At 54.5% G+C, this 26713-nt stretch overlaps 1 protein-coding gene across 9 annotated transcripts in view; it reads right to left on the bottom strand.

Moving 5' to 3' along the window:
* COL27A1 (collagen type XXVII alpha 1 chain) overlaps window positions 1–26713 on the bottom strand; it is a 144387-nt gene that overhangs the window by 114051 nt on the left and 3623 nt on the right. For all 9 annotated transcript variants that reach the window (XR_009008545.1, XM_057547779.1, XM_057547786.1 and 6 more), the window contains exons 2-5: window positions 22148–22218; window positions 16207–17939; window positions 8209–8262; window positions 4109–4162 (exon numbers count right to left, since the gene is read on the bottom strand). Coding sequence is in view for 8 of the 9 variants with exons in the window: in XM_057547779.1 (XP_057403762.1) it covers window positions 4109–4162; window positions 8209–8262; window positions 16207–17939; window positions 22148–22218 (1912 nt within the window). In the remaining variant the exon portion in view is untranslated. The remainder of the gene's footprint in view (window positions 1–4108; window positions 4163–8208; window positions 8263–16206; window positions 17940–22147; window positions 22219–26713) is intronic.

Raw genomic sequence — 26713 nt, 5'->3', positions numbered from 1 at the left:
GCGTCACCATCGGGGCAGCTCTAGGCCTCCCCATTGGTCACCCTTCAACTTGCTGGCCACCGACCAAGCTTCTCAAGCTGCCTGAGTGGCCTTCACAAACCCCATCTGATCGTGTCACGTCTGCTAAAAACCTCATGCCTTCCTGCTGCTCTTCGGATAAAGTCCAAAAGTCTTAGCACACCATAATTATCACAATCAGGAAATTTAATATTGATACAGTACTGTTACTTAACATTGTCCATATTCAGAATTGTCCAATTGTCCCACTAACATTCTTGATAGTGATTTTTCCCTAATCTTGGATACAGTCAAGGCCTGCTGCCCTCCCCAGCCTCCTCCCGCCCCTTGGCCTGGTCGCCTGCTGCCCTTCAGAACTTGGTTCAACTTTCCCAGCCTCTGGGAAGGCAGGCTTCACCTCCCAGACCAGGTTAATCGCCATTCTGTGGGGTCTCTGAGCACCCAGCGCCTCTCACGTGGAGCCCTTTTCATGGAGCGGTCAGCTTATTTCCACAACAGCAGCGACCGGCCCTGTCTGTGCCCCATTGTAGGCCGGGCACCTTGAACATGCTGACAGCTGACCACTTACCACAGGCCAGCACTGCTCTTAACTCAGTTACACCTCATGACAACCCAAGGGGGCAGCTACTCTTATTACCCCATTTTCCAGATAAGGAAACTGAGGCATGGGAAGTTCAAATAATTTGCTCACAGTCACACAACTAGAAGGTGACAGAGCTGGGATGGGAACTTCGACCGTCTGGCTCCAGAGTCTGTGCTTAACCACTGTGCTTTCCTGCAGCAATAACTATGGGTCGGTTGGACACATGACTCAACCCTGGGCCTCCAAGGTCAGCTAATGCCATCCACCGAGGGTTCTGGCTTCTCTGCTTCATTCTCAAAGTCCTTGATCTTGACTCCCTGCAGGACCTGACAAACACTCTTCTTGATTGATTTGAACGTGGGGCATATGGGTATGTGGTACATGGGGAAGGCCTTGGGCTCTGGAGCAGGCAGGTGGGGTTGAAGCCTGGCTCTGGCCTGTACCAGCTGTGCAGCCCTGACAAGTGTCTTCTGACTGGCAAACCCAAGGACCCGAAATATAGCCCCGCCACTGCTGGTCACTGCAAGTGACCCCAGTAAGTCATTGGCCCTTTGGGTCTTTGCTCCTCTGTGACCTCAAGAGGGATGAAGTGCCTCACCTTTGCTCTGTCTCCGCTTTTTGATTCCTCAATCCACCAATCTTTCCCATCCTTAGTCTGGCAGGGGGATCTTTAACCCACAAGGCCATAAGCTCCCAATGGCTCAATAAATACAGCACAGGAACGACCACACAGCGACCCAGCCGGACGAAGGGCAGGCTCCCTGCCACCACGCAGACCCTGCCTGTTTGGCTGACTTTTCCATCAAAAGCACATAGTAGGTGCTCGATAAATGTTTGTTGATTGAAGGAAGATGAACGGATGGGGGCCCCAGAGGCAGCTCTCGAAGCCAACACCATGCGGAAAAGGAGGAGCCAGCACAGAGCCTGGAGGAGGCCAGCCCTACAATTCCACCAGGTCTCCTCCCAGACCCAGAAAGGATCTGGTAAACAGTGAGGACCCTCTCCCCAGAATCACATCTATTCCTGCAGATCCACGACATTCCCTTCCAATCTTGGATAAGTCAGGAATTCCATCCAGGAAGAGCCTCTCTTTAACCCTGTCCTGGCCAAGCCACAGATTGAGAGCTGCCCAGGGCCAAAGCCCAGCAGACTGGGCCTCCCATCCAACTGATCTGTCCTGGATCCACCTCTGCTCACTCCTTAGACTCACAACCAAGTGTCCAGGTAAAGGGCATGAGTTTTCCCCTTGGCATGTTATGCAAGTGCTAATAGGAGAAGAAGACTCCCATTCCAGTGTATTTTCTGGAACCCTCACCCTTATTTGTTTACACAGAAGCAAGCTGGAAGCCTATCCGTGAGGCCCTGAGTCCACAGGTCCCAGCTCCATGTGGCAGCGGGAAGACTCAGCTGCTAGGTCTGAGCCTCACTCACCATACCCAGAGCTGCTCCTCAAAATGGCGAGGACAGCAGCTGGTGGGTCCTCTTCCTGCCTCTGCACATCTGCTGGCAGGATGGGGGTGGGCTGTGGGCCAGACTGGAGCTGAGGCGCTGCAGTGTGGGGCAGCCTGGACCGGGGAGAAGCTGATGGAGCGTCTGCTGCCACAGAAGCAGGGGGTCATGTTTGGGAGCAGGAGGGAGGGAGGACCAGACAGTCCCAGAGCAGGCCAAGAAAGGCGTGTTCCTGAGCAAACCTGGCAATCAAAACAGCTGCCAATCCTCAGCATCTCGATGTACGCCATGGCCTAGGAGACCGGAGGCCTCTGCAAAGCAGAAGTCTTCCAAGGAGCTCCCCTCTCTCTGCCTGACCCATGGGGGCAGGTGCCACTGCCATTTCTTAGACAGTGTCTTAATCTACCTGAGCCTCAGTTTCCCCATCTGTAAATGGGTGCAATAGCTCCACCTATCACCTAATGATAATGAGATCATTAGGTCTTTGTGGGGATCAAATGAGACAGGTTACATGAAGTGCATGCAGAGTGCCTAGCACACAGTAAGGGTCCTATATAGGGTGCTTATTATCATCAGTGTTTGCCTTGTTAAAACCCAGAGCACCTCCAGGCAGCTGCTGGCCCCTAAGCACCTGCGGCCTCTGTGCTCGCCTTCCAAGGAAGGACCCCAGTCCAGCCCTGGCCGAAGTCACACACCTACAGGCGCGGAGGCAGGGGCTCCCGCAGGTGTGCGCAAGGGCTCTGCGCTGGCACTCTGGTGCCGTATCATCATACATCCAGGGCTACTTGTGTACATTTGTCCCAAACTTCCGGACAAGGTGGGCAGAGGAACTCTTCCCTAGGAGTCAAGCCTGGCCTTTGGAGGATGTTCAACCGTCAATCGCTGCATGAGCTGGGGCCAGTCAGTTAGCGGCCTTCCTCAAGCCACTAGCCCTTTGCAATGCGTTAGCAAAGAAGGACCCTGAGCCCAGGCCAACCAAGGCCCAGGGGTGCTCTTCACGTGGCCACTCCACAGCTGACAGCTGGGCAGATCCTCTGCCTGTCCTGGCCTGCCCCACACTCTTTCGGCACAGATGCTGTGCTCTTGGCTTCCCCGAGCCTGTGTCTTCCTTCCCCTCCTCCTATTTCTCCAGCCATCACTAGAGGCTTCTCCCTGTAACCTAAATAATGCTGGCCCCGTACTTTTCCTGGTGCTTCTCACTCCATGCCCCACCGTGGATGGGGCTGGAGCCCCCGACACTCATCAGAGCGCCAGTCACATGGGTTTCTGGTCCCATCTAAAGTCCAGAGGTGGCATCTCTGTGCTGGCCACCCCCCAGGGCTCTATCTCCAGCTCAGAGTTCTCCTGAGTTTCAGAATGTCCGCGAATCATCTCCACCGGGCCGGTCTACAGATTCCCAAATGCAACATTCCTTCTTCCAGTTCCTCGATTTGGTCACCTAGGCTAACACCAGGGAGTCACCATCTCTCTCCTCTCGTCCATCACTGAGTCCTCCCTACCTCACCTCCACATTGTCAAGGCGCCCACTCCCCTCCTCCCGCACCCCTACGCTGGCCTGTATCACCCCAGGTCTCCCTGCCTCTGCTCTGGTCCCCCCCCCCCACCCCAGTCCATCTTCCACACGGCATCCGGGGTCTTTCTCAAACATGATCTTTCCATGTCCCTCCTGAGCTCAAAACTTGACATGCCTCCCCAGGGTGTGTCTTATGACCCAGTAACACGTACATTCGAGCTGGACCTTCACAGCCCTCCCTATTTAGCAGCAAATGACCTTTCTTCCCACTCCCTTTGAGGGCCTTAGGTTCCAGCTGCCCTTCTCCCCCTCAACCCCTCCCCACCAGAAGCTAAACTCTTAACTCCTCACTGTGTCTCCAGCCCGGTACAGGGCCTGGCACCTGGGAGGCACCAGGGAGTGCTTGTGGCCTGGATACGGATCCTCCACAGTGACCCTGAGGCCCGACCACCAGGAGCCTCTAAGAAAAGAAGCTCCCCCAATGCAGCCCTAACCCCAGCATCCATACCACGGCTCTCCCTCCAGACCCCACAGCAAACACTCACTTTGGCTCCAGGAGGGCCGGGGAGGCCTGGATTTCCATAAGGCCCAGGAGGACCCTGAAAGGGAAAAGAAAAAAGAGATGAGGGGAAAATAGGGGTCATCCCACTTCCTAGAGCAGGGCCTGGCACTTCCGCCCACCCATCCGCTGGGTCTTCCCTAGCCAAGTCTCAGCAGTCTGGCCACGGCAGCTGCTTGCAGACAGTCTCCCCTGACGCCTGGCTCCGTGTTAAGCACTTTCCGTGCATTATCTCACTTTATCCTGTTAACCCACAAGGCAGGTGCTACCACGATTCCTATTTTCAAGATGAGGAAGCTGTTGCTCAGAGAGGTTTATCACTTTCTCAGGTCACCCAGCTGCGAAGGGGCAAAGCTAGATCTCACCCTCAGATGTGTGGCTTCAGAGCACAAGCCCTTAACCCCTGAATGTGACCACCTTTCCGTGCGCTCTCCACCTGGCCCCATCAGCCCCTCCCACACTTGCTTCCTTGGGCTCAGAGCACACTTAGCTATTTGCTGCCCTGACCATGCCTGGTATGGATACTTCCTCTCTGTATAACTTTTGTCATGCTGTTCCATCATCTGACATGCCTCTCCCACCCATCCCCTCCAGCTGAAACCCAACCCATTCTTCAAGGCCTGGCTTTAATGCCACCTCCTCCAAGGAACCTTCTGGGACTCTTCCTGCTAAAGGGAACCTCTCCAGACTTCAGACTCCAACTGGACTTTGTATGAGCTTCTGGAGTTGCGAGCCCAGTCAAGGGAGCACTTGGACGTTCTGAACAAAGGGGCATCCCTCCTGTGGCCACAACATGTAGTCAGAGCTCTCCCTTAGGTTCCTACACGCTCTGAGCTTACAGGGTCCCCCAAGGACCACGAAGCAGCTGGGAAGACTGAACTCAGAGAGTCAAAGAGTCTTGGCCAAGGTCACACAGCAGAGTAGCGGCCAAGAGAGGGCCGGGACCCAGTTTTTTGGCTTCAAGTCCAAGGCTTATTCGTGGCACTGGATTTTCCCAGGCCATATTTGAATCTCCCTTACAACAGCTGGGGCCTTATGTCCACTTTCTCTGCAAAGGCCCTGGGCTAGCGTCCTGCAGCCCAGTAATATAAACAGAGTCCTAAGAGTTGAGTACTTTCTGGGGGTCTTTTGTCCAACAGGAATAATCTGAGGCATTGGGGATGGAGACAGGCACCTCGAGGGGTGCCCCCTACTAGACACACTGCCCTTGTCCCTGGCCCCTCTTGACTCATCTGGCTGTGTATGAATTTGCTTCCTTCCTCTCTTTTCAAGGCCAACTTCGCAGCTGCAGCCTGTCACATTCCGCCCAAGGCACCTCCCTCTTCCTCCACGCCTGAGCTGGGACCCTCCCCTTCTCCATCCATGTGGAGGAGGAACCGAGCTGAGAGGCTCACTCAGTCTGGGGAATTTATAACGGTGTCATGGGTGACCTCCAAAATAATCAACCCTCCAGCCCCTTCCCAATATTTCACCAAACGCTGTCTCCTGGCACCTAGATGCAATATGGTCCCAGTTCTGAGCCTTCCCTCTCTCCAGCCTCAGTCTCCCCATCAGTTCCATGAACGACAGGGACTCATGGTGTCTCAGGAATCTGGAAGACCTCAGAGCTTCACCCCAGCCTGGGCTCCTGGGATCTAACTTTAGAGCTCAGCCTGAATTGGGAAAAGGTTGGACGGGGGTGTTTGAGGAGGGGACCCTCACATCTAGCATTCCAGAACCAGGCATGGGCTGTGCTGGGCAATGTCAAGATTGACTACCTCTCTCCAGTTGTGCCCCCAGCTGCCCTAAAGATGGAGGGCTAGAGCGCTTGGCTACCCCATCTGCAGCTTGTGAAGGTGAGGGCTTCCTGCTTTCCCGTCCCCACTCCTCCACCCCTCTCCAGCCACTGCCTTGCAGAGAAATGAATCACATAGTTGACTGGAAGCCAAGCAGACCGACTCTACAAATGCTGCAGCCCAGAAAGCCGAGTGGAGGGAGGGCCTAGGGATTCCCCAGCACCCCTCGATGGGTCGGGGGAGTATGCAGAGGTGGAAAGGGGCCAGCCACAGAGCTTTGGATGACCTCAGATAAAGCCCTGACCCTCCCTGAGCCCCAGAACCACCATCTGTACAGAGGAACTGGGATTGTTTAATCCCAGCATTCTATTATCTTTGGAATTTTATGATCTATGGAATTTCCAGTCTAGAAACAGGGTGATGGGCAGCAGGGAGTGGGGAGTACTCCGAAAGCCTGAGAGGGATGTCAGGAGAGTCATTCCCTCACTTGTGGAATTTCAGAGCTGGAAGGAACTTTGGATGGAAATGCCTTACTATGATCCAGTGTTTTATAGATGTGGAAACTGAGGCCCAGAATAGGGAAGGGACTTGCCTAAGGCCACACAGCTTCTTGGGGGAAATGCTCTTGACTCCCAGACTAGAACCCATCAGCAACCATTTGCCCAGCACCTTCTGCATGCAGGGTACTCTGCTAGGCATTGGGTGAAAAAGAAAAGTCAACAGGGCCTGTCTCTGGCCCAGAGAGGCTCAGTTGAGTTGATGGAAAAATTAGCGCAACAGGTAGTTTAAGAGTCAGACTGTCTGCTGATCTGGAGTCAGACTGTCCGGGTTCAATCCTGGCTCTGGCATTTACTCTATGTTTGAACTTATCCAAAGCAAGTGAACCTTTCTGAGCCTCAGTTTCCTCACTTATAAAATGGGGATAGTATTGGAACTTACTTATCGGGAAGGCTGGGAAGATGGGATGAGATCCTGCATACGCCACTCAGGTGACAGAGTTCAGTAGTCAATGTGAGCTTTTACAAAGGGAGCCATGCCATCCAGAGGGGCAGTTAACTGCTGCAGGAGCTCCAAGAAGGAGGTGATCATCAGAAAAGGAGATGGCATTTGATCTGAGCCATGGATGGAGGAGGAATTTGCAAAGGAGGATATGCCGGGTCAAGAGGACAGTCCAAGCAAAGGCACAGAGGCTGGGGGCTCAGGAGGAGTTTGGAGGCCCAGGCAGACTGCTACGTCCAGGGGCCTCATCCTGGTCTCAGGCTACAAGGTCCCTTGGCCAGCAGTGTCCATGATACCTCTGTGGTCCCCAGCTCTGGGCAAGTGCTCCATGGAGACTCCAAAGCCAGGAGGAAATGCCACTTCAGACAGCAGATTCCAGAGCCCTGGGCCCAGGGAGCACAGGGCCAGGTCTGGAGGGAACTAGGGCTCGAGTAATTGCATAACCAGAACCATCCGCTGGGCTCAGAGCTAAAAATATGCCCCAGGCAGCTATCTCTGCCAGGGCCTCGCCAGGCACCCAGCGTGGGAAAGGCTGATTCAGCCTGGGCACAGATGCCAGGCGCCATGGGTCTGAGCCCTCTTGGGAAAAGGACAGATTTCTCTCCAGGAGGACCCCTAAGAGTCCCAGTATTATATGGTTAAGAGCCTGGGTTCCAGTCCTAGCTCTTCCGTTTCCTAGTAATTCGGTTTTCTCATCCCTAAAATGAGAGTGGTCATACTGGCCCATAGGGGTCCTGGAAGGAGAGGGGATCAAATAAGACAGCATTAAGTGACATGCCAGGCATAACAGACCAGAGCTATTTTTCACTCCGAGGTTCGGGCTAGCTCCTATCAGCCACCAAAGCCCTGCCAAGCCATCCTCCAGACTTTGGTTGAACCTCTCAGCGTGGGAAGCTCACCCCGTCCCTGGCATGGCCCATCTGGTTGCCTATGTCAGCATCGCTACCCCAGGTTGGCCCAGCAGAGATGGGAAGATGGATGCAAGTGTCATGCTCTCCCAAGTCAGCTTTTTTCCTGGACAAACACCAAAGCCCATCAGCTGAGGGGATGGGCAGAAACCCCTTCTCCACTCCAGGCTGCCAAGGGTGATACCCACAATAGACAGCATAGACTCTTCAAGAGGTTCTCACTGTCCCATGCCACGTCTTGCCACACAGTGCCCTCTAATAGCCCTACGTCCACTCCAATGGACAAAGTGGAAAATGGGTGCCAGGCAGCATGAGGACACACAGCAAAGCTGAGACTTCAGGGGCAATGGGGTACAGGACACAGAGCCTACCAGAACTCAAAAGGACAGCGCGTGATCACTTACCCGAGGACCCCGTGTACCAGGAGGTCCAGGGAGCCCAGGCAGCCCAGGCGGACCCTGAATAAAAAGCAAGAAGACAGCATCAGTGCCCAGTGGCAGAAGAGAATGGAATCATGTAGTCATTCAACAAACCTATCCAGAGCTCTGGGCATGGAAACCCTATGGTTGAGAAGAGGGATCCCTTGAGGTACCTACCTGAGCAATGCATGCTCTTTGGGGCTTTCAGGCCGTTGCAGCTGCTGTTTCTTGGTCTTTGAAGCACTCATCTTTTATTACTCAACTAACTTAGGGTGTCGCCTCCTCCAGGAAGCCATCCCTGATCCCTCCCCTAAGTTGGGCCAAGTCCTCTCTTTCCTTCTGCTTTAAAGGCCACTGTATTATATTTGGGGAATTATCTGCTTAGAAGCCTGTCGCTCCCACTAGACCATGGTCTCCTCAAAGGAACTAGTGGGATATGAGTCATCTCTCTCTTCCCAAGGCTCAGCCAAATGTTTGATAAAATAAAACAGCAAGAGACCTCAGAGTTCAGCCAAGTTATCTGCAAAGGCTCAGGAGAGAAGGGACTTGTCCAAGGTCACACCAGCATCTCTGCACCACGGAGAGGCAGTGTAGCATAAAGGGTGTAAGCAAAGACAGTTGCATCAGACAGGCCTGGGTTCAAATCCCAGTACTGCCACCTACCAGCTGGGTTTGGGCAAGTTCCTTAACCAGCCGGTGCCTATAAAATGGGGTAATAATGCCCTCCTCATAGGATTATCGCGAGGATGAAATGAGATGGTAAACATATAACACAATGCCTAGTATGCAATCATCACTCAAATGTTCCATCTATTCCAGTGGTCACAGCCGGGTCCAACCTTCATCACCACGCCCTGAGAACCTGCAACAGCCCGCTCACTTGTCTCCCTGCCTCCGCCCTCTCCCCGCTCCAGTCTTCCTCCACACAGCCTGGTTCACCTTCCCAAGGCATTCCCCCTGCTCAACAACATTCAATGGCTCCCCATTCCCCACATAAGACGGGCCTAACCCCACAGCATGGCATTCGGGGAGCACCTGTCTGGCCTCACCTCTCTTCCCTTCCCATAGGAAGCAAGTCAGCCCAGCAGACTTACGAAACTGCAGTCTGACCTTTGTTCAAATCCTGGTCTTGCCACTTAACAGCTGGAGACTTGGTGCAAGGCCTTCAGCCTGGGTCTCCACGGTTCTCCTTTACCACAGCTACTGCCCTGTCTACCCCAAAGGAGTGAATGAGGATTAACTAAGTGCCTGATGTAAAGAACTGAACACAGAGCCTTCAAAGGAAGCCAGGCTTTCAAGGATGTGTGAGGCCTGGGGAATTCATTTGTTTCAAATAACCATCAACGAGATTCCAGGTTTCCTGCCCAGAGTTAAAATCGGTGTTGAAAACCCAGTACGATTTGGCTGGTAATTAATCCAGATCTCACGCTGGGAAGCCTTGATTCACAGTTCTGGTCTGTGAACACCACGTGCTTGCTCGTCCATAAATAAAAATCAGAAGAGAGATCCAGACAGGCAGATATGGGTACCAAGGCCCCAGGGTCACTGGAAAGAGCCCCGGCTGGAGGGAGGGAGGCTGCTGCGTGACCCAGTGCAAGTCCTGGCCATCTGAGCCTCCAGGTACCTCTGGCCAAACTGGCAGCAGGCAGCATTCCTTCCATCCAGAGCCCAGGGGCTGGGTGGACAGTTTCTAGTCTTATATCTACCTCTGGGGGTTTGAGATTCAGGGCCAGCCTACTCTCTGCTCCTCCCTGGGAAGCAGTAGAATACAGTATAAGACAGGGGCCTGGGTCCACACTGGGCACCCTTACTTACTAGCTGTGTGGCTTTGGGCCAGCTCCCTCCGGTCTCCAAGGCTTCATTCCTTAACTGTAAAATGAGGCTGTACCAGCACCTAGCTGACAGATAATCTATAAAAAGCGCAAATCCTAGTGCCTGGTACACAGTTAACGCCCAGAAAGTTAGTGCTGTTTCTGTTAAGCAAGCTGCTGGAACCTTCCCAACTCAAACTTTTAAGCCACCTTCCTCAGCATGTCTGGGGGGAGAGCAAAAGATTTCCCTTCCTAGAAGGTCCTCCTCGGCCCTATTCTTCCAGGTGACCCAGAATCAAAGGGAAATGCAGGGGGCTGAGGCCAAGCATTACTGCAGGTATCTTTATCATGACCGAATGAGAAACCACAGAGAGGCTCAGAGAGGCAAAGTGATTTGCTCAAGGCCACACAGCTGATAGGTAGAGCCCGGATTCAACCAAGGATCATTTGACTTGTTCTCTTATCCTGGGCAGCTTCCACACAGACAATCTTGGCCAGGTGCGTTGTGACTAGGTGGGCAACCTTGGGTAATTCCCTTCCCCTCTGTGGCCATCTGTGAAATGACTATCCCAGAACCTTCCCAACACTGGCGTTCCCTGAATTTCTGTGGTGATTTCCTCCTCTAGGTTTTCCAGTGGGAGAGAAAAGGTGAGATCATGTCCATCTCCCAGAGAAGGTGGCCAAGGCCCAGAGGGGTGAAGGCTGGTGCAGGGCTCCAGGGAGGGACAGTCTCCGTGGGGTGTAGCTCCCTGGTGGACCCCGGGAGGGCCACCACTGCAGTGGCCTGGATACACCCTCTTAGCACTACTCCTGCCCCAGAAACGGGGGCATCCAGCCTGGAGTCTGACTTCATCCTTGACATCTGCAAAACAGACTCTAAGTGCCAGGCAGGACCCACGGCCCCGCCTGGTGATGTCAGTTCACAGCCAGACTCCTTGACACGGCAGCCCAGCCGCCCAGCTGCGGCCCCAGGCAGGCCTGACCCTCCCACACTCAGTGAGGCTGGGTGCCCCCTGCCCTTCTCGCTTGATCCGAGACCCTGCCTGCTCACCGTGCAGTGGAAAAACGCTGCCATTTCTTTCCAGGGCCTGAAGCCTGAGCGGGTGACTCCGGGATGATTCACAAGGCCGGGGTGGGATTTTTCCACCCCACGCTGCAAACAACGGGGCCTCTGAGAGGGCCTGGAGCTGAGGGGGAGGGGAGCGGGGGCTGCAGGCCTGTCTGGGGGAGGTGGACGAGGCCTGGGCTCGGGGCTCACGCAAAGAGAGCCATGGAAACAACCAAGCAGCCGCTCTGGGCTTCCCCCAAGGGTCCTGGCCTCCAACAGCCAGGCCTAGGGGAACCCCATCCCCCGGAACAAGTCCACCCTTGTGTCCAGCTGCAATAGCCCGCCTGCCAAGCCTTGCAGAAGGAAGTAAGTCCTGGCTGGCATGGCCCCTGGCAGCAGGCAAGGAGAGGTTTCACAGGCCTGGGATCTGGGAGACCTGAGTCCAGTCCTGAGCGCGCTGCTAACAGCCAGGTGACCCTGCGCAATGACCTTTCATTCTCTGGGCCTCTGCTCAGTGCCTGCCGCCTGGTGGGGGAGGCAAGAGATCTCAAAAAGCCCTCCCATCTCTAACCATCTGAGCTCACGATTATTCCCAAGGTTAGCCCAAAGGGCACTGAGCTTTCCCCAGTCTCTGTCCTAGGGAAGGGTCTACTGGGACAGGCCTTGAGCAGATTACTTCATCTCCCTATGCCTCTGGGTCTCAGTTTTCCCAGCTGTAAAATAGGAATACAATGCCCATTTTTTTTTCCCCAGGATAACGTATACGCGTGCTGGTTATTCTCCATTTGCTTCCCAGATCCATTCTGTGCCCTGGGAAGCTGACCTCTACAGGCTGCACTGCCAGGCTTCCCTGCTCTCTGCTTCTGGCTGAGTTTGGTCAATGGGAGGCCCCAGCAAGAAACTTCTTCTTCCAGTAGAAGGAGAGGGTGGGTGGGGTATTTCTCTCCCTGCTCCCTCCTTGCTGGGCTATAGTTTGGTCCCAGCTCTTGTCCGAGACCCCTGTTCATGTTTTAACTCTCACTGGCTTCTAGCAACACCTTCCCCTCCCCTTGTAATTCACATTGGACACCATGTGCTTCTCCAGCCCCTGTCGATTCCTTTGATGACGCCAACACCTCTGTAAATAATCCCTTCCTTAAACTCTCCTCGATTACCCTGTTCTCTGCCTGGGGTCACAGGATACAGCACGCAAACTGCTTAGCACAGAGCCTGGCACGCAGCAGGAGCTCAAAAATCATATGCAAAGACAAAGCAAAATGCCCCTCCATTCTCCTGGATTCTAGATGATACCAGTGTAAGGGGTGAATTGCTCAAGATCTAGCCCTGATTCCTAACTGCCAATGGCATGAAGGCCCTCCTGTGCCAGAACCTCTTGGTTCTCTTAGGGCAACAATGCCCCTACCTCAACCATCTGCACATCAACTATCAGCCACAAACATCCACTGGGACCCATATTCTAAAGCTGGGTGCTTTATGCCTCTCATCTCAGACAACCCACACAACTCTGGAAAGGTAGGTGGTACCATACCCTTGTTTTACAGAGGCCAAAAACTGAGGTTCAGAGAGGTTAAGTGACTTGCCAAAGGTCACACAGCACCTAGCACCTAGAAGGCGCTCATTCAACATTTGTTGAAAGAATGAAAAGATGGCTGGATAAGGGAATGGTTCAAACCCAGGTCATTCCAAATCCAAAGTCTGTGTGCTCTTGCACTACAAGCGCCTCCTTACCCCACCGGCAGCAAAGATCTGTGTAACCTCAAAGAGCCTGGCCTGCGTGTCAGGACAACCTGTTTTTCGTAAGGATCAAATTCCTTCATTCATCTCACAGATAGTCATGGAGCATCTGCTGTGGGCCAGGCGCTCGGCCGGGTCTCCCCGAGGTGACGCTTGGAAAAAGTGCAAGGGCGTGCAAATGCCAGCAGCCTGATCGTGAATAAATAAGGCCTTGACTCGCCTCCTCCTGGGCGTGGGGCTTCTGTGCAGCTTCTGTGCAGCCTCTGTGAACCACAGCTTCCCCGCCCCTAGTCACCCGGGGCCAAGCTCAGCTTTTCCATGCTCCCCCCGCTCCTGGGGCTCCCACAGAGCTCCCTCCCTCAGTGCTACAACTCCTGGCAGGCCTGGGCCCAGAGCTCTGTCTCAGCCTCTGCCAGTCTGTCCCGTGCCCCTCGAGAACCATGCAGAACTGGCCAGACACAGCCTTGAACACCTCTCAGGCTCTGAAAGGTCCTGCAGTCATTTCTAAGAAGGGAGCTCTCCCAACACTGGGTCATAGAGGGGAGACAGCCCCAGGGAGAGGAAAGAAGTCCCCCAAATCACCCAGCAAATCGAAAACTCCAAGGCAGCCCTGGAGATTCCTCAACTGGCTTCCTCACAGGAGGTGGGAGCTATTACCTTCTGCAGAAACCAAAGCTTAGAGTGGGTTGGGGCCGCAGAGCTAGTAAGGAGTGGAGCCAGGATTTAAACCCAGGTCTGCGTGTGCCCAGACTGGGGACAATTAAGCCTCATGTCCCAGGCAGCACAGCTTCTGCTCTGCTGGGGTTAGATCCTGAATGTATCTGAGGGTTTGGGGCGGGGATAAGAGAAAACAGAAGGAACACGAGTTCTTGTCACTGCTGTTCAAAGATGCCACCTCAATGAATAATTTCTGATATCTGGTGAAATATAAATGACCAGTTCGCCACCAGTTTGCCACAACGGACTGGACAAAGCTTCTAGAAGCTTCTTGGTTCCTACTGGAGTGAGACTAGGTTCCGAGCTGGGGGGAGGGGGGGATTAGGGGATAGCACAGGACATGAGGCAGGATGGCACCCGGGCACACTGATGTCTTCCCTCTTGCCCTCATCTGTTCTGGGCTGGAGAAGGAAGAGCCATGGTCCTCACTGAAGCTGCAGCCCAGCTCCTCCTGCAAGAACATGCTGCGTGCCCTTGGCCAAGTCTTTTGTCTCCCCAACCCTGGTCCTCTCATCTGTAGAGGAGGGGTTAGTACACACATCCTACCCTCCTGGATCAGTTTCTACAAGGTCCTAAAGGGAGATGCCACGTGTGTGGAAGTAACTCATGAACGTGATAGGTATAGAAACAGAAGACTTTTTAGACATTGAACTCTTCACTTGAGACCAAGGACAGGGCCTGACACAGCTCTGAAGCCCGCAGCCTCTCAGCTCTGAGTCCTAGGGTCTCAGAGCAGACACTCGGGGCGGGGCGGGGGCGGGGGAGCGGGGACTGGAATGTGCTGATCTTGGAGTCTGGAGCTGGGGCGTAAACTTCAGCTCTGCCTCCTACGTGCTGTGTGGCTTCTGAGTGAATCCTGGCCCTTTCTGGACACAGTTTCTAGGCTCCTCACCCGCCCAATGATGAGGGTGAACTGAATGGTCCCTAAGCATCCATCCCCTGAACAGGTCAACTAAAGCACCTTCTTCGATCAGGGGGGAAGTTCAAGACCAGATCTGGCAGGAGGCCTCACCTCCTGCTGACCCACATCACCAAACCCCAGGAGGAAAGTACGAGGCTCAGGCACCCGAAAGGCCCAGAGGCAGAGTCTACACCCTGAAAACCTGCTCCTGCTCCAGTTGTGCTGGCTTGGACACGGCCTCCCTCATTCCACATCACACACAGCCTTGGGGGACAGGGCTGGCCTCCTCCACTCGGCGGGGTGGAGACCCTAAACTTCGCCCCCCCCTCTATCAGAGGGGAACAATTCACCTGCTTTTGACCTCACAGCCAGTGAGGCCAATCCCTCCAAAGCTTGGGAAGCTGAGCTATCACAGGCCAAAGGTCCCTGGTGCCTGAGTAGGACTGGGTAGCCTGGAGGGGTGAAAAGGGTTTCTCCTGCTTTCCTCGGCTCCCCACTCCATACCCTGCCAATTTCAGAACACGGGACTTGAGCAGAATGTTGACATAATCGCAAAGCAATGCATACAATTTCCGTAAGTTCTACAATATGGTTATAATAAAAACGGGCTCTCGGTCCCCTTGGAGACAGGCTGAATAAATATTATTCCTAATGATTATTAAAACTCATTAAGTGTGTTTGTAAGGCCTGGGAATTCCCAGTATCTGCCACTGTCTCCACATTGTGGGGAGCCTAACCCAAGCACAGAGCCTGGTGGGCGACCCGGCCCCGGGAAGGAGGGACCCACACGGTGGTCATCTCCAAGGAAGGAGAACAGAGCAGAGGCCCGAGCTTTCTGGAAACTCCATCTCATCATTCCCCACCCGGAGGAATTGGCCTCCAGCTGCAGAAAGGTCGCTGCCCCTGGAGACAGTCCCAGGCATGCCGGAGGCATCGACCCTGAGACCGTTTCCTGCACGTGGAATGTTCTCTCTCTCTTCCTTGACTGCTTGGACTCACCCTGACCCTCCTCACCCCCAAACTCCTCTACCAGGGGCCACAAATCAAATGTCTACAGGAGCCAGGCAGGTAACAGAAACAAGATGAAAGGACTGGGTTTGAAGGCCAAGCGGGAGACGTGTGGGCAGGCACACACAGGAGGGGGCCTGTCCTGTCTAAAGCAGAAGCCCTGACCCGGCCGCAGCCCACGGGCCACTGCATCTCTCCCTCTTCCAAGAAAAGCCAGTCACCCAGTCTTTTAGAAGAAATCTCTCACGTTTCAAAAAATATTAATAACTTATTAAACATTTTTAAACAATGCTGCACGTGCGAAACCAAACACACTCAGCCCTACCCGTGTGCGACCTTCGCCTGAAACTCGCAGACAAGCTGGTGGGCTGGAGGAACCCTGTTCCAGGGCTCAGGCAGCTGGCCTTTGGAGACTGGGGCCAGTCGGTTCGTGGTTTTCCTTAAGCCACTCAACCTTTACAGTGAGGCTAGCAAAGAGTGACTTGGGGCCTGGGTTAACCAAAGCCCAGGGTTTGCTCTTACCTGGAGGGGGCCACCAGACCCAAGTCCACCCCAGGGGATCACAAATCTGGGGCAGGACGTGCCGTCATGAATACAGCCGAGGTGGAGGCATGGGGGACCCGGGGTGGAGTCGAGGCCCTGCCTGTAACCAGCTCCCTGCTCTAAGCTGCTTCACTTCCTCTGCCCTGACCAGGAGCAACTGCCTAACTGCCCCCGTCACCCACTCAAGCGCCAAGCAGCAGGCACAGCCCACCAAGTCTTACCGGTAAACCACAGTCTCCCTTGGGCCCCGGAGGTCCCATCAGCAGCAGGAAAGGTGTGGGTCCCACCAGGTGGAAGAACGAAGAGCCAGTGCTCATGGGCTGGGGGCTGGAGGACAGGAATCGCACCGGGGCCAGCGCCGGGGCCGGGGTGGTCTGCTGGCTGGGCCGCAGCCGTCTGGGGCTCGGCCCAGTTGTCGGATGGTTAAACGGGACATCCCTGGCTGCCTTCCCAGGTCTGAGAGGGACGGGCTTCCAGGGGCTGCTCTTGGATCTGGCTTTCTTTGTGGCTTCTGATCCAGTGGGTTTCTTGCTTCCAGTGGGGGCTGAACCAGGAGCGAGGGTGGGAGGCATCGCTGTGGCTTGTGGCCGAGCAGTCCTGGAAGCACTAGGACTGGGGGCAGGTGATGGGGGCACGACAGTGGGTCGGGGAGGTCTGTGCGTGTTGGTGCGGGCAGGAGCCGGCTCACTGACACGACTGCTCATCTTGGCCTCAGCCTGGACCACTGGGGGAAAAGACTTTGTAGAGGAGCTGGCAGCAGGAGGTAGGGGCCGGGTGCTGGGTGCTGGGGATCTGGGCGTTACAGGGTTCCTCTGGATGGGCTTCACTGTGGGACAGGAGACTTTGGCAGGAACTGGGTGGGAAGTGGGTAGCACCGGCTTCTTGGCGGGTGGGGCTGACTTTGTGAAGGAAGGCGGAGCTCTCTTCTGGGTGGGGCGGGGACTTTTGACAGGGGCAATTGAAGGAGAAGGGGCTGAAGGCTTGGTGGGGTGACTTTTGGGGATTTTGGTGGCTGTGCTCTTCTGCAGTGGCTGGACAGGTCTGGTGGAGCTGGCAGGAGAGGCTGGGGGCACGGGAGGCAGCCCTCCACTGGCTGACAGCTTGGCAGGTGGCAGGAGGGTCCGGGCTGGGCCTCCACCTGTGACGGGCTGGTGCGGGCCTGTGGGGCTAGTCCTTAGGGGCTTGGCGGGCATGGCAGGCACCACAGTCACCCTGGGCCCCCTGCCTGCTGGCCGTGACGCCAGGGCTGGCGTGGCAGTGGTCAGGTTCTCCAGGCCCAGCAGGGCAAGGTCGGTCTGGACGGTGAGGGGTGTGCCAGAGTCTCGGGGGAGGAAGGGGCCCAGCTGGGGCCGGTACGTGTCAGCCTGCCCACACTGCTTTCTCAGGTGGGTACAGTAATTGTGAGCGACCTGCGTCACGGGGTAGATACTGAACTGGCACAGGGCACCTTCAAACTGGACTGCGTGTGGGCTCATCTTCCCAAAAAGGAACAAGCCCTCGGGGTCAAGCGCTGGGTCCCTGTGGAAAGGCAGCGGGACAGGCACCCGGTGCTGCCCGCAGGCTGTCACCAGGGTGACGGTGCGGCCGCGGAGCTCCAGGGCCAGGTGGTGCCAGCGCCCGTCGTGCACGTCGAGGTCGAAGGTCACGGAGCGCCGGGGCCCCAGGTGGACGACTGTCTTGCCGGGGAGGAACTGCAGGCCCAGCTGCAGCTTGTGCTTCCGGCTGCGGACGGCGAAGAGGAAGGCATGGTTCACCCGGTGGGAGCAGAGGCTCAGCACCAGCGCCAGCTCTGTGCCCAGGGCGGCAGGGACGACGGCAGCCGTGGGGGCCTGGAGCCGGGCCCGCTGCGTAAAGATGAAGCCTGACTGGAACGGAATGACCCCTGGGGGCGGGGGGCTCCGGCCGCCCGCTGCCTTCGTCCAGCTGAGGCCCAGCCGCTGGAGGACGTCCACATCTGGAGAGGGAGGGCAGAGGGGGAGAGGACACAGTCAGGGCCTGCTTCCGGCTGCACAGACGGTGAGGACAGTCCACCCGCTGCTACCTGCTTGCCCCATGGCTGTGGCTGACAGCACAGAGTTGGAACCGATCCCTCGTCTGGCTACGTGATCCTGCATATGCAGACCGTCCTCCACGTATGATACAGTTACATCCCGATAAAGCCAAGGTGAGTTGAAAACATCCTAAGTCAAAAATGCATTTAATACACCTAACCTATGGAACATCACAGCTTAGCCTAGCCTACCTTAAACAGGCTCAGAACACTTACATTAGCCTACAGTTGGGCTAAATCATCTCACACAAAGCCTATTTTATAACAGAGTGCTGAATATCTCACATAATTTATTGACTATAAGTGAGAAACAGAATGGTTGTACTGGTTCAGAATGGTTTAAGTGTATTGATTGTTTCCCCTCGTGATCTCGTGGCTGATTGCGAGCTGTGGCTGCCACTGCCCAGCATCACGAGAGAGTATCATACTGCATATCGCTGGCCTGGGAAAGGATCAAAATCAAAAACTCGAAGTACAGTTTCACTTTTGCACCATCATCAACTCAAAAAATCATAAATCGAAACATCATAAGTTAGGGACCATCTGTAGCGGCTAAGAACACAGACTCTGGAGCCAAACTTCCTGAGTTCAAATCCCACGACTTACTAGCCTTGTGACTTCAGTGCCTCGGTTTTCCCATCTTTTAAATGGGATAATAGTAGTGCCAAACTCAGAAGGACGTTGTGAAGATTCAATGAGAATGCACTTGGAAAAAAATGCCTGGCACAAAATAAGCACTTTTGAAGGAGAGCTATTAATATTAAAAATAATGATAATCACCAAATGCTAGAACTAAGGGTATAAGAGCCTGCCCACCATGGTTTGTTTCCCCTTCTCTCTTCCTTGAAAGCCATATCCTCCAGGAAGCTGGCCCATAAGTGAGGGAACGACAGAAATGTTCATGTCACCGGAGCTTGGGAAGGCTGTCCAGGGGACCTGACTAGTTTCACCATCGTTTTCACCCAGTCTCCTTCCCACCCCCGAAGTCTCTCTCAGGCCGGAGCAGACTGGGGGAGCTGCTGTCTACACAGAAAGCAGAGGACATTTCCAATGACTCCCTTCCTCCCTGTGTGGCCTTGGACAGAGCAGAGGAAGTAATCAAGGCATCCCTGCAACCTCTGTCCTCTGGCGAAGCGTCTGGACATGGGACCGTGGTATGGCCAGGTCACATCCGCCTGGTAATTACGCCGGCTGGGCTTGCCAGAGCAAAAGGAGGGCTTCCAGGGTGTTTATGGAAAGGTTTCCTGACCTTGCCTCTCGTCGGGTCATTCGACCTCCTCCAGTTGGCTGAGCTGCCAGTGTCTGCAGAAGCCTGCTCAGGAGCTCCATCTCAGCAAGAAAGGAGAGGCTGCCTCCGGAACTGGGTTCCGGGACAGGTCCTCAGGCCCCCTCCTCTGAGCTCAGCATCCTAACCCCTGAGTGTGGAATGCTCTCTCCCTCATCACCTGGAGTAAGAGGGGGGTGCACTGGGCTGAATGCAATCAGCTCTTAGTAGACCCTAGGTCAACCGCTGTGAGATGGACAGGTGGATGGACAGAAAGATAAATGGGCTGGAAGAAACTGAGAACCCGGGTGCTGGTAACATGGCAGCATAATGGTTCCATAGCAGGCTCTGAAGTCATTTAGAGCCAGACAAGACCACCTGTGAGTCCAGACCCTGAGCCTCCGTTCTCTCTGCCGTAAAACGAGGCTGCAAAGAGTGCCTACCTCATCGAGGTGCTGGGAGATGAAATGGAGGTCTTCCTTATTACCTATCCTCACCCACCCCTGCATCAGGTACCTCTGGCCAAGTCTCTTCCTGCCCCCCGAGGCCTCAGTTCCCCTGCCTGAAAGACAAGGGAAACCAGACCTGGAGGTGGCCACAAAGTGCTAAGAATGTTCTAAGAACTCTGTAGCTGTAGGCTGCTGTTTCACGTTGGCTTGGATTGAAGACTCTTATTCTTCCCTAGGACCCGAGGGCCTTCACTTCACTTCAAATTCCTCCTTTCTCCCACCTCTGTCTGTCCCCAAGTCATAAGCTAAAATAAACCACACTGTTTAAGGATTGTGAGTAGTAGCATACTTTATACGTTTAATCACTGAAAGCCTCTTACTATCATAAGATACTGCTCACTATAAACAACTTAAAAGGGAGGAGCCACTTGTAATGACAGAAAGTCACTGCCCCCTGTCCCATCTCGGCAGCCCCTGAGAGGCTCCCAGGCCTGCACACATCTCTCCCTGCACCCTGCAACTTACAGCGGCTCGCGCTCCCTCAGGGAAGATGACAACCAGCCAGGGCAGGTGGCACCGAGGAGGTTTCCCTTATCATCCTCTCCAGGTGGTTTTTGTTTTTGTTTTTGTTTTTGTTTTTTTTTGCTGCATTGGGTCTTCATTGCTGCACACAGGCTTTCTCTAGTTGTGGCGAGCGGGGGCTACTCTTCGTTGTGGTGCACGGGCTTCTCATTGCGGTGGCTTCTCTTGTTGCGGAGCATGGGCTCTAGGCATGTGGGCTTCAGTAGTTGTGGCATGCGGGCTCAGTAGTTGTGGCTCGTAGGCTCTAGAGCACAGGCTCAAGTAGTAGGCCTCAGTAGTAGCACAGGCTTCAGGAGTTGTGGCGCAAGGGCTTAGTTGATCCACAGCATGTGGGATCTTCCCGGACCAGGGCTCGAACCCGTGTCCCCTGCATTGGCAGGCGGATTCTTAACCACTGTGACACCAGGGAAGCCCTCCAGGTGGGTTTTAAAGCTGACACCAGGCAGTCTCCAGGCCTCCCCTGCACACTACCTGCAGCTCAGGGGCCAAGTCCCCAACTCTGCTACCTGGAACTGGCAGAGGTGGTCACCGCTAAGCCTCCGGGAGCCTCTGACCACTGTGGGCTCCACGGGGATAGAGAAGGGCCGCTCTTGCCCAAACTTTTCAGGTGGTATATAATTAACAATAAGAAGAAGAACTAATATTTATTGAGCACTTACTATGTGCTTTACAGGGGTTCTCTCTCTCTATTCTCTCAATCATTTATACAGCAGGTACTGTTTATTATCCCCATTTTACAGAGGAGGGTCAGAAAACTGAGCGATAGTAGCTTGCCCAAGGTCACACAGCTTATAATAAAAGACCCAGCTGGCCCCCGGGTCTTTGTCCTTCCTTCGTCACTATGCTATCCTGCGCTGGAGGCCCTAGACTGGTTGGAAGGCAGGGTGGAGACACATCCAGAATCCCATCAGGGGAGAGGCGCTGGGGGACAGGGGAATGAATTCAGCCCAAAGCCAAGATGGAGGGACCCGGCCAGCTGGCCGCAGCAAGATCCCTTTATTACATAAACCGGGCTCCACACTGCTCCAGGCTCTCCTCACCACCCCCCTAGTGCCTGACTCAGGACTCTGGACAGCTGTTCACCTACTCTGTGGGGGAAAGAGCAAGCTCGGAAAATATGACATTTGCACAAAATGTTGCTGGGCAGCAGGAGTCTCTTCCGGGCACAGCCCTCCCCTTCCAGGGGCCCAATCCCTGCCCGGTGGCCAGGTCAGGCCACAGGGGCTCTGGGAGTGCCCGGCCGCCTGCCCCGGCACACAGGCCAGGCGGGTGTGGAGGAGGGGGAGGGGCTGCTATTTTAAGCAGCATTGTGGCTGCTTGACAAACAGATGTGGGAGACGTTTCAGTTTCCATGGGCAGTGGTGTAGCCAGCGTCCCGCTGCCTGGGCCCCCTGGACAGCTCCTCAGGGATAGTGGGGAAAAGCGGCATCTCACGGGAAGGGGAGGGCAGATCACAGGCGTGGGCAGTGATGCTTGTGGCCTTCGTGCCTCTTGTCAGCACTTCTTGGGGGTACCCATTGGACAAAGAGGGACAACTGCAGCTTACTGACCCAAAGTAACTTACATTCTGCCCTAGATAGGAACAAAAGCATCCCCTTTCCACATTTCTGCACTGAGCCCTTTCTACCCTTCACAAAACATCAAACGTGATTCTTTCAAGCCCAGAAGAGAAATTTGCCAATGACTGGCTCCATTCTACTGATGAGAAAGTCGAGGCACTGAGTTCCAATTAGGGGAACTGATGTCTCCTACCCCTGCGTTCTCAGATCCCTCTGTCCTCCTTTGTCTCCCCCTGGACAAAGAGAAGAGAGAATTACCTTCAGGAGCTCCTTGGGTGGAAGCCAGGTGACAGGCAAGTGAGACTAAGATCCAGGTGAAGAGAAACCCCCTAGAGACCAGGAGACACAAGCAGATGTGACATTAGCTTCCAACTCTCCAGCTGGGGAGTTGGGAGTAGATCACCCAGCCCCAGTCCCACCCCAGTCCCGCCCAGGGGAGGCAGGAGGTGAGGCACAGGCTCCAGGACCCCATCGGACCAGCCCATGCTCCCGGGGGTCCAGGCACAGCCTCTTGGGGCAGGACCTGCTTACACAGTACAAATACAACCTCGCTTTTCACAGATCAATAAACCAAGGTCACCGGGCGGGAACTAGTAGGCAGGAAGCCCTGCCCTGGCCGTCAGGAGACCCAGGGTCCAGCTCAAAATCTGCCGCCGACTCACTGGGCAACGAGGGAACAGCCCCTGCCGCTCCCCGTCTCTGGGCCTCAGTCTCTCCATCTGTACTGTGGCCTCAAGATCTTGAGGCCCAGTGGGCAACAGAGCCAGGGCTGAAAAGACCAGACTGCTCAGCTTAGATGACAGGTGTTTTCAAAGGGCGGGAAAGATGAGAACTCAATCTCCAGACTCACGGTGGAGAGCGGGAGAAGACCCCTTAGCCAGGACCAGTGTGTGCTAAGGAATCTGCCTACTGGCTTCATGCTGATAGGAAATGGGAGAGAGGGAAGGAGAGAAGAGGAGACGACGGGGAGTCAGGCCCCCATGGGTGCAAACCTGGCCCCATCGCTTACCAGCTGTGTGACCCTGGATGAGTCCCTCCGCCTCCCTGAGCCCGTCTCCTCCTCTGCAACTCGTCTGACACTCCCTATCTTGCAAGTCAGGCGTGAGGATTAAATGAGCTCACGCATGTCAAGGGCTCGGCCTGCTGCCAGCCACCAAAGTGCTTCTTATTCTTAGACCAACCCTGCTGTCCCTGCACTCTGGGGCCTGGAAGGGTTAATGCTCTGCTCAGGGGCTCCTGCCAAGATGGGCAGAGGCAGTGATCCGATTTCACCTTCCTGTGGGAGCAGCCACTGGCGACACCCGAAGCCACCGGGGCATCTGATCCCCAGGCAGGCAAAGGGGAGGGCGGCACGTGGCCAGAGTCGGCCAGCTAGGATGCAGGCAGAAAGAGCCCCGACAGGCGGGTGGTGAGGGCAAAGGCTGGGACACGTGGGCCCAGGATCCATTTCCAAGGGAAAGCCTAGGATGATGTGCTTCTGGGGAATCACGTAATCCAGGAAACCCATCTGCCAGAGTGGATGTCTGGAGCCCCGGGTTCTTCCCAGCTCCCTGGGAGCCTTGGAAAACACCCTCTGATTTAATACCAAGTACTCCAATTTAATTGCAATTAGGCTCAATGGTAATCCTGACCTGGACACTGTGGAAGACACTGATGGTTACCTACCCACAGCCATACCTCTTTCTGCTAGTTCAGGGAGACCTGAACTTCAGAGGATACTGGATGAATCTGGATAAGTCTAAGCCCACTCTGAGAATTTGCCATGCTAGTGACTGGCTTAGGCATGCATATGTGACCCAAATGTGGCCAATGAGATGTGAGGGATGCCTGTCAGGGCCTCTTAAGAAAGAATTTCAAAGAGACATGGAAAAGGTTTTCCTCTAGCCTTTGCATGTTGTTGAGTGGGGACTTGCTGCTGCAGCCATTTTGTGCACATGAGGTAACAAGCCGCATGAGCATGTGAGGATGGCAGAATGGAAAAATGGTGGGTGTCTGATGACACTTGAGATGCTGAATTGGCCAACCCTATTACTGCTTTTCCTTTGGGCCTCTTGATATGGGAGGTAATAACTCCCCTCATTGTTTAAGCCATGTTCAATTGAGTTACTCAGAGCATAAGGTGAACTAGCTGAAACAGCACTCAGATGCTGACGGTCCCTTGAAAGCCTTCTCCAGCTTCTGGGCCTTTGCACATGCTAATCTGAAGTGCTCTAGACACTACTCTTTTGCCTGGTCAGTTTCCACTCATGCGTTAGATTCTAGCCTGGGTGTCATTTCCCAGAGCCTGCTGCACATACGTCACCAGGTATCCCACGTATGGTCATTGTCTATTTCTCTGTTTCCCTTTCTAGCCCAAGTCCCTGAAGGGCAGAGACCACATCTATCTTGTTCACTCTTGTTTTCCCAGCACCTGGCAGGCATGTAGTAAGTGTTCAGAGTATTTTTGCAGAAGGAATGAGTGTTACCTGGTATTACGGGACTCTGGACTTTACAAAGTATCTTCCCAAAGCTTTAACTCCAGCAGGCCCACCCCACCTCTGACTTTTTCCAGGGATGCTCCTGGATAATCCTTGCTCCCTCCTCATCCTCTCCAATCTTCTGCCACTGCTGTGAGAATGCCTTTTACACAGGGCCTGTCCTCCCTGCCTCCACGGGCCTCACCTCCAGCGCATCACCAGCAATAACTAAAGGTCAGTGCCTAGCGGCCCTGGTCTTGTCTCGGGAGAAGGGTAGAGGCTGACCCTTCTGGCATGACCTGCCCGCTTGAAGCAAATGGCAGACACATCAGCCGTGATGAACAGTAATAGGCAGCTTTGTTTGATTTGACAAAAACTGAGGCCTAGGGACGGCAGGTGCTTCCTCAAGGTCACCATGGGCAGACTCTGGGGACATAGCTCTTCAGTACTATTTCCCACACCCACCAAGTAGCTACTCCAGGAAACTGTGGACAGATCTACTGGGGAAGAGCCATCTCCTATATCCCAGTCTTGGTAGTTCCAAAGCACAGCTGCATAGCAAAGGCTCTGAGAAGTCTGCAATAAGGAAATTCACTGCACTTTCCGTCGGTCAGCAGTGCCTGAACTTAGAGGACCAGGGAACTCATTTTTCCTGAGAATGCCTCCTCAGAAGACACTGCCCCTAGCTCTCCAGTGTTCCTGCAACCTTACTAGTCTCTGTTCCATTTCCTTCCGGTCTCCTCTCTTCCCAGCCCTTTCCAGGCACCAGCTCTCACTCCTTGAGTCTCTCCCTGTGTCGTCACATCCACCCTTCTTAGGATGCTCCCCAAGCTGATAAAGAGAGGCCAGGTGGAGAGGAGAAGGTGCAAGAACCACGCACATCCTTCTCGGTCAGTTTTTCCTGCTGGGGTTATGCCAAGGTGACCACCCTCTAGAGAATAAGAGGATGTATTGGGGGCAATATCCATAATCCCTAAAGGTCAGGAGAAAGAAGACTCACAGGGGAGATGGGATCAGAATCTTCTCTTCAATTAAGCTTCCTAACACCACGGTTTCTAACTCGAGAATTTCAGCCCCCAAAGGCCTGTTACAAAAATATTTGTCTCCTTTTCATTCACCTCAACAAATGCAACTGACCCTCTCAGACCTGGATTCTGTATGCACTTGACCCAGAAACTGCCAAAGTATAGCACGGGAGTATAGAGTGGGAGAAGGTCCTTTGAGATCATTCAGAGGCCAGACTCTAGTCCCAGCCCCTCTTTATAGAGATAGGCCACTGAGGCCCAGAGAGGGGAAGTGACTTGCCCAAAGCCACACAGCATGTCAGTGACCCACATCATCTGACTCCACCACCTTGTAGACAGTCCTTTTCGCTTGACTCGTCTCCCATGGAGAAGAAATCGGAGACTTACAGGGACTTCCTACTTGCCAGAGACCAGAGTCCCAGCCTTCACCAACAGGAACAGAGATGCAGCCTGAGGAGCCAACAGCCATCTAAGTAAGCTCCAGGCCTGGAAAGTTGGCTCCCAGAGGGAGGCCCTGCCGATTCATTTGCTCCCGTTCCAATCCTGTTTAGGCTACTGCTAATAACGTTTAGTGCCTGCACTGGCTCAGAGCTTTGTTCTTCCAGACTTCCGTTTTCACCGCTGACTCGTGGGCCTTGGCTGGGCGAAGCCAGGGCTCCAGAATGTTGGGAAGACCAGAGCTCAGGGGCCAGAGACGGCAGAAGGCAGCCGAAACGGGAGCCACGAGTTAGGGAGCCTGACCTTGAAGACACAGCCTGGCCACACAGCCCTCCAAGAAGGGAACCCAGGTGTTCCTTTCTCCTGCAAAAAGCCCTCTGCCAGTACACCCAGTGTGGTTACTCCTGGACCACGAGGCCGGCCAGAGCCTGCAGCTGGTGTGCATAGGTTTTCCTCTTTCCTTGTTACCTGAGAACATACAGGCGCTCAGAGACCCACACAACTTGGACATCCACTGTGAGCTCAGAGCTGAGACCCAGGGCACAGAAACACAAGGAAAGCAGCCCCATGGTCTCTGGGCTGGCTGTTATCCCACGGAGTAAGCTGGGAAGGATGCGGCCGGCGGACCACAGGAAAGAGAAGGGGGATGAACCTGTCCCACCTGCCTCCATGGATTGGCCAGGCCCCACGTGCCCAGACGCCAGGCTTTCTTCACACCTTACACCTCTTCCACGGGAACACAGACAGGGCATCTGTCTGGACACGATGCGGCCCAGAATTTTCCAGTTGTTTCACACATCCATTCAAGATGAAGTGAATAATAATATAAATAACAGCTGCCATTTATTGAGCACTTACTACATGCCAGGCCCTGTCCTAAAAGCCTTTTACAAGCACAGTCCCAC

This window comes from Balaenoptera acutorostrata, chromosome 6 (assembly GCF_949987535.1).
Source record: "Balaenoptera acutorostrata chromosome 6, mBalAcu1.1, whole genome shotgun sequence".
NCBI lineage: Eukaryota > Metazoa > Chordata > Mammalia > Artiodactyla > Balaenopteridae > Balaenoptera > Balaenoptera acutorostrata.
This window is presented reverse-complemented; position numbering and strand designations above follow the sequence as displayed.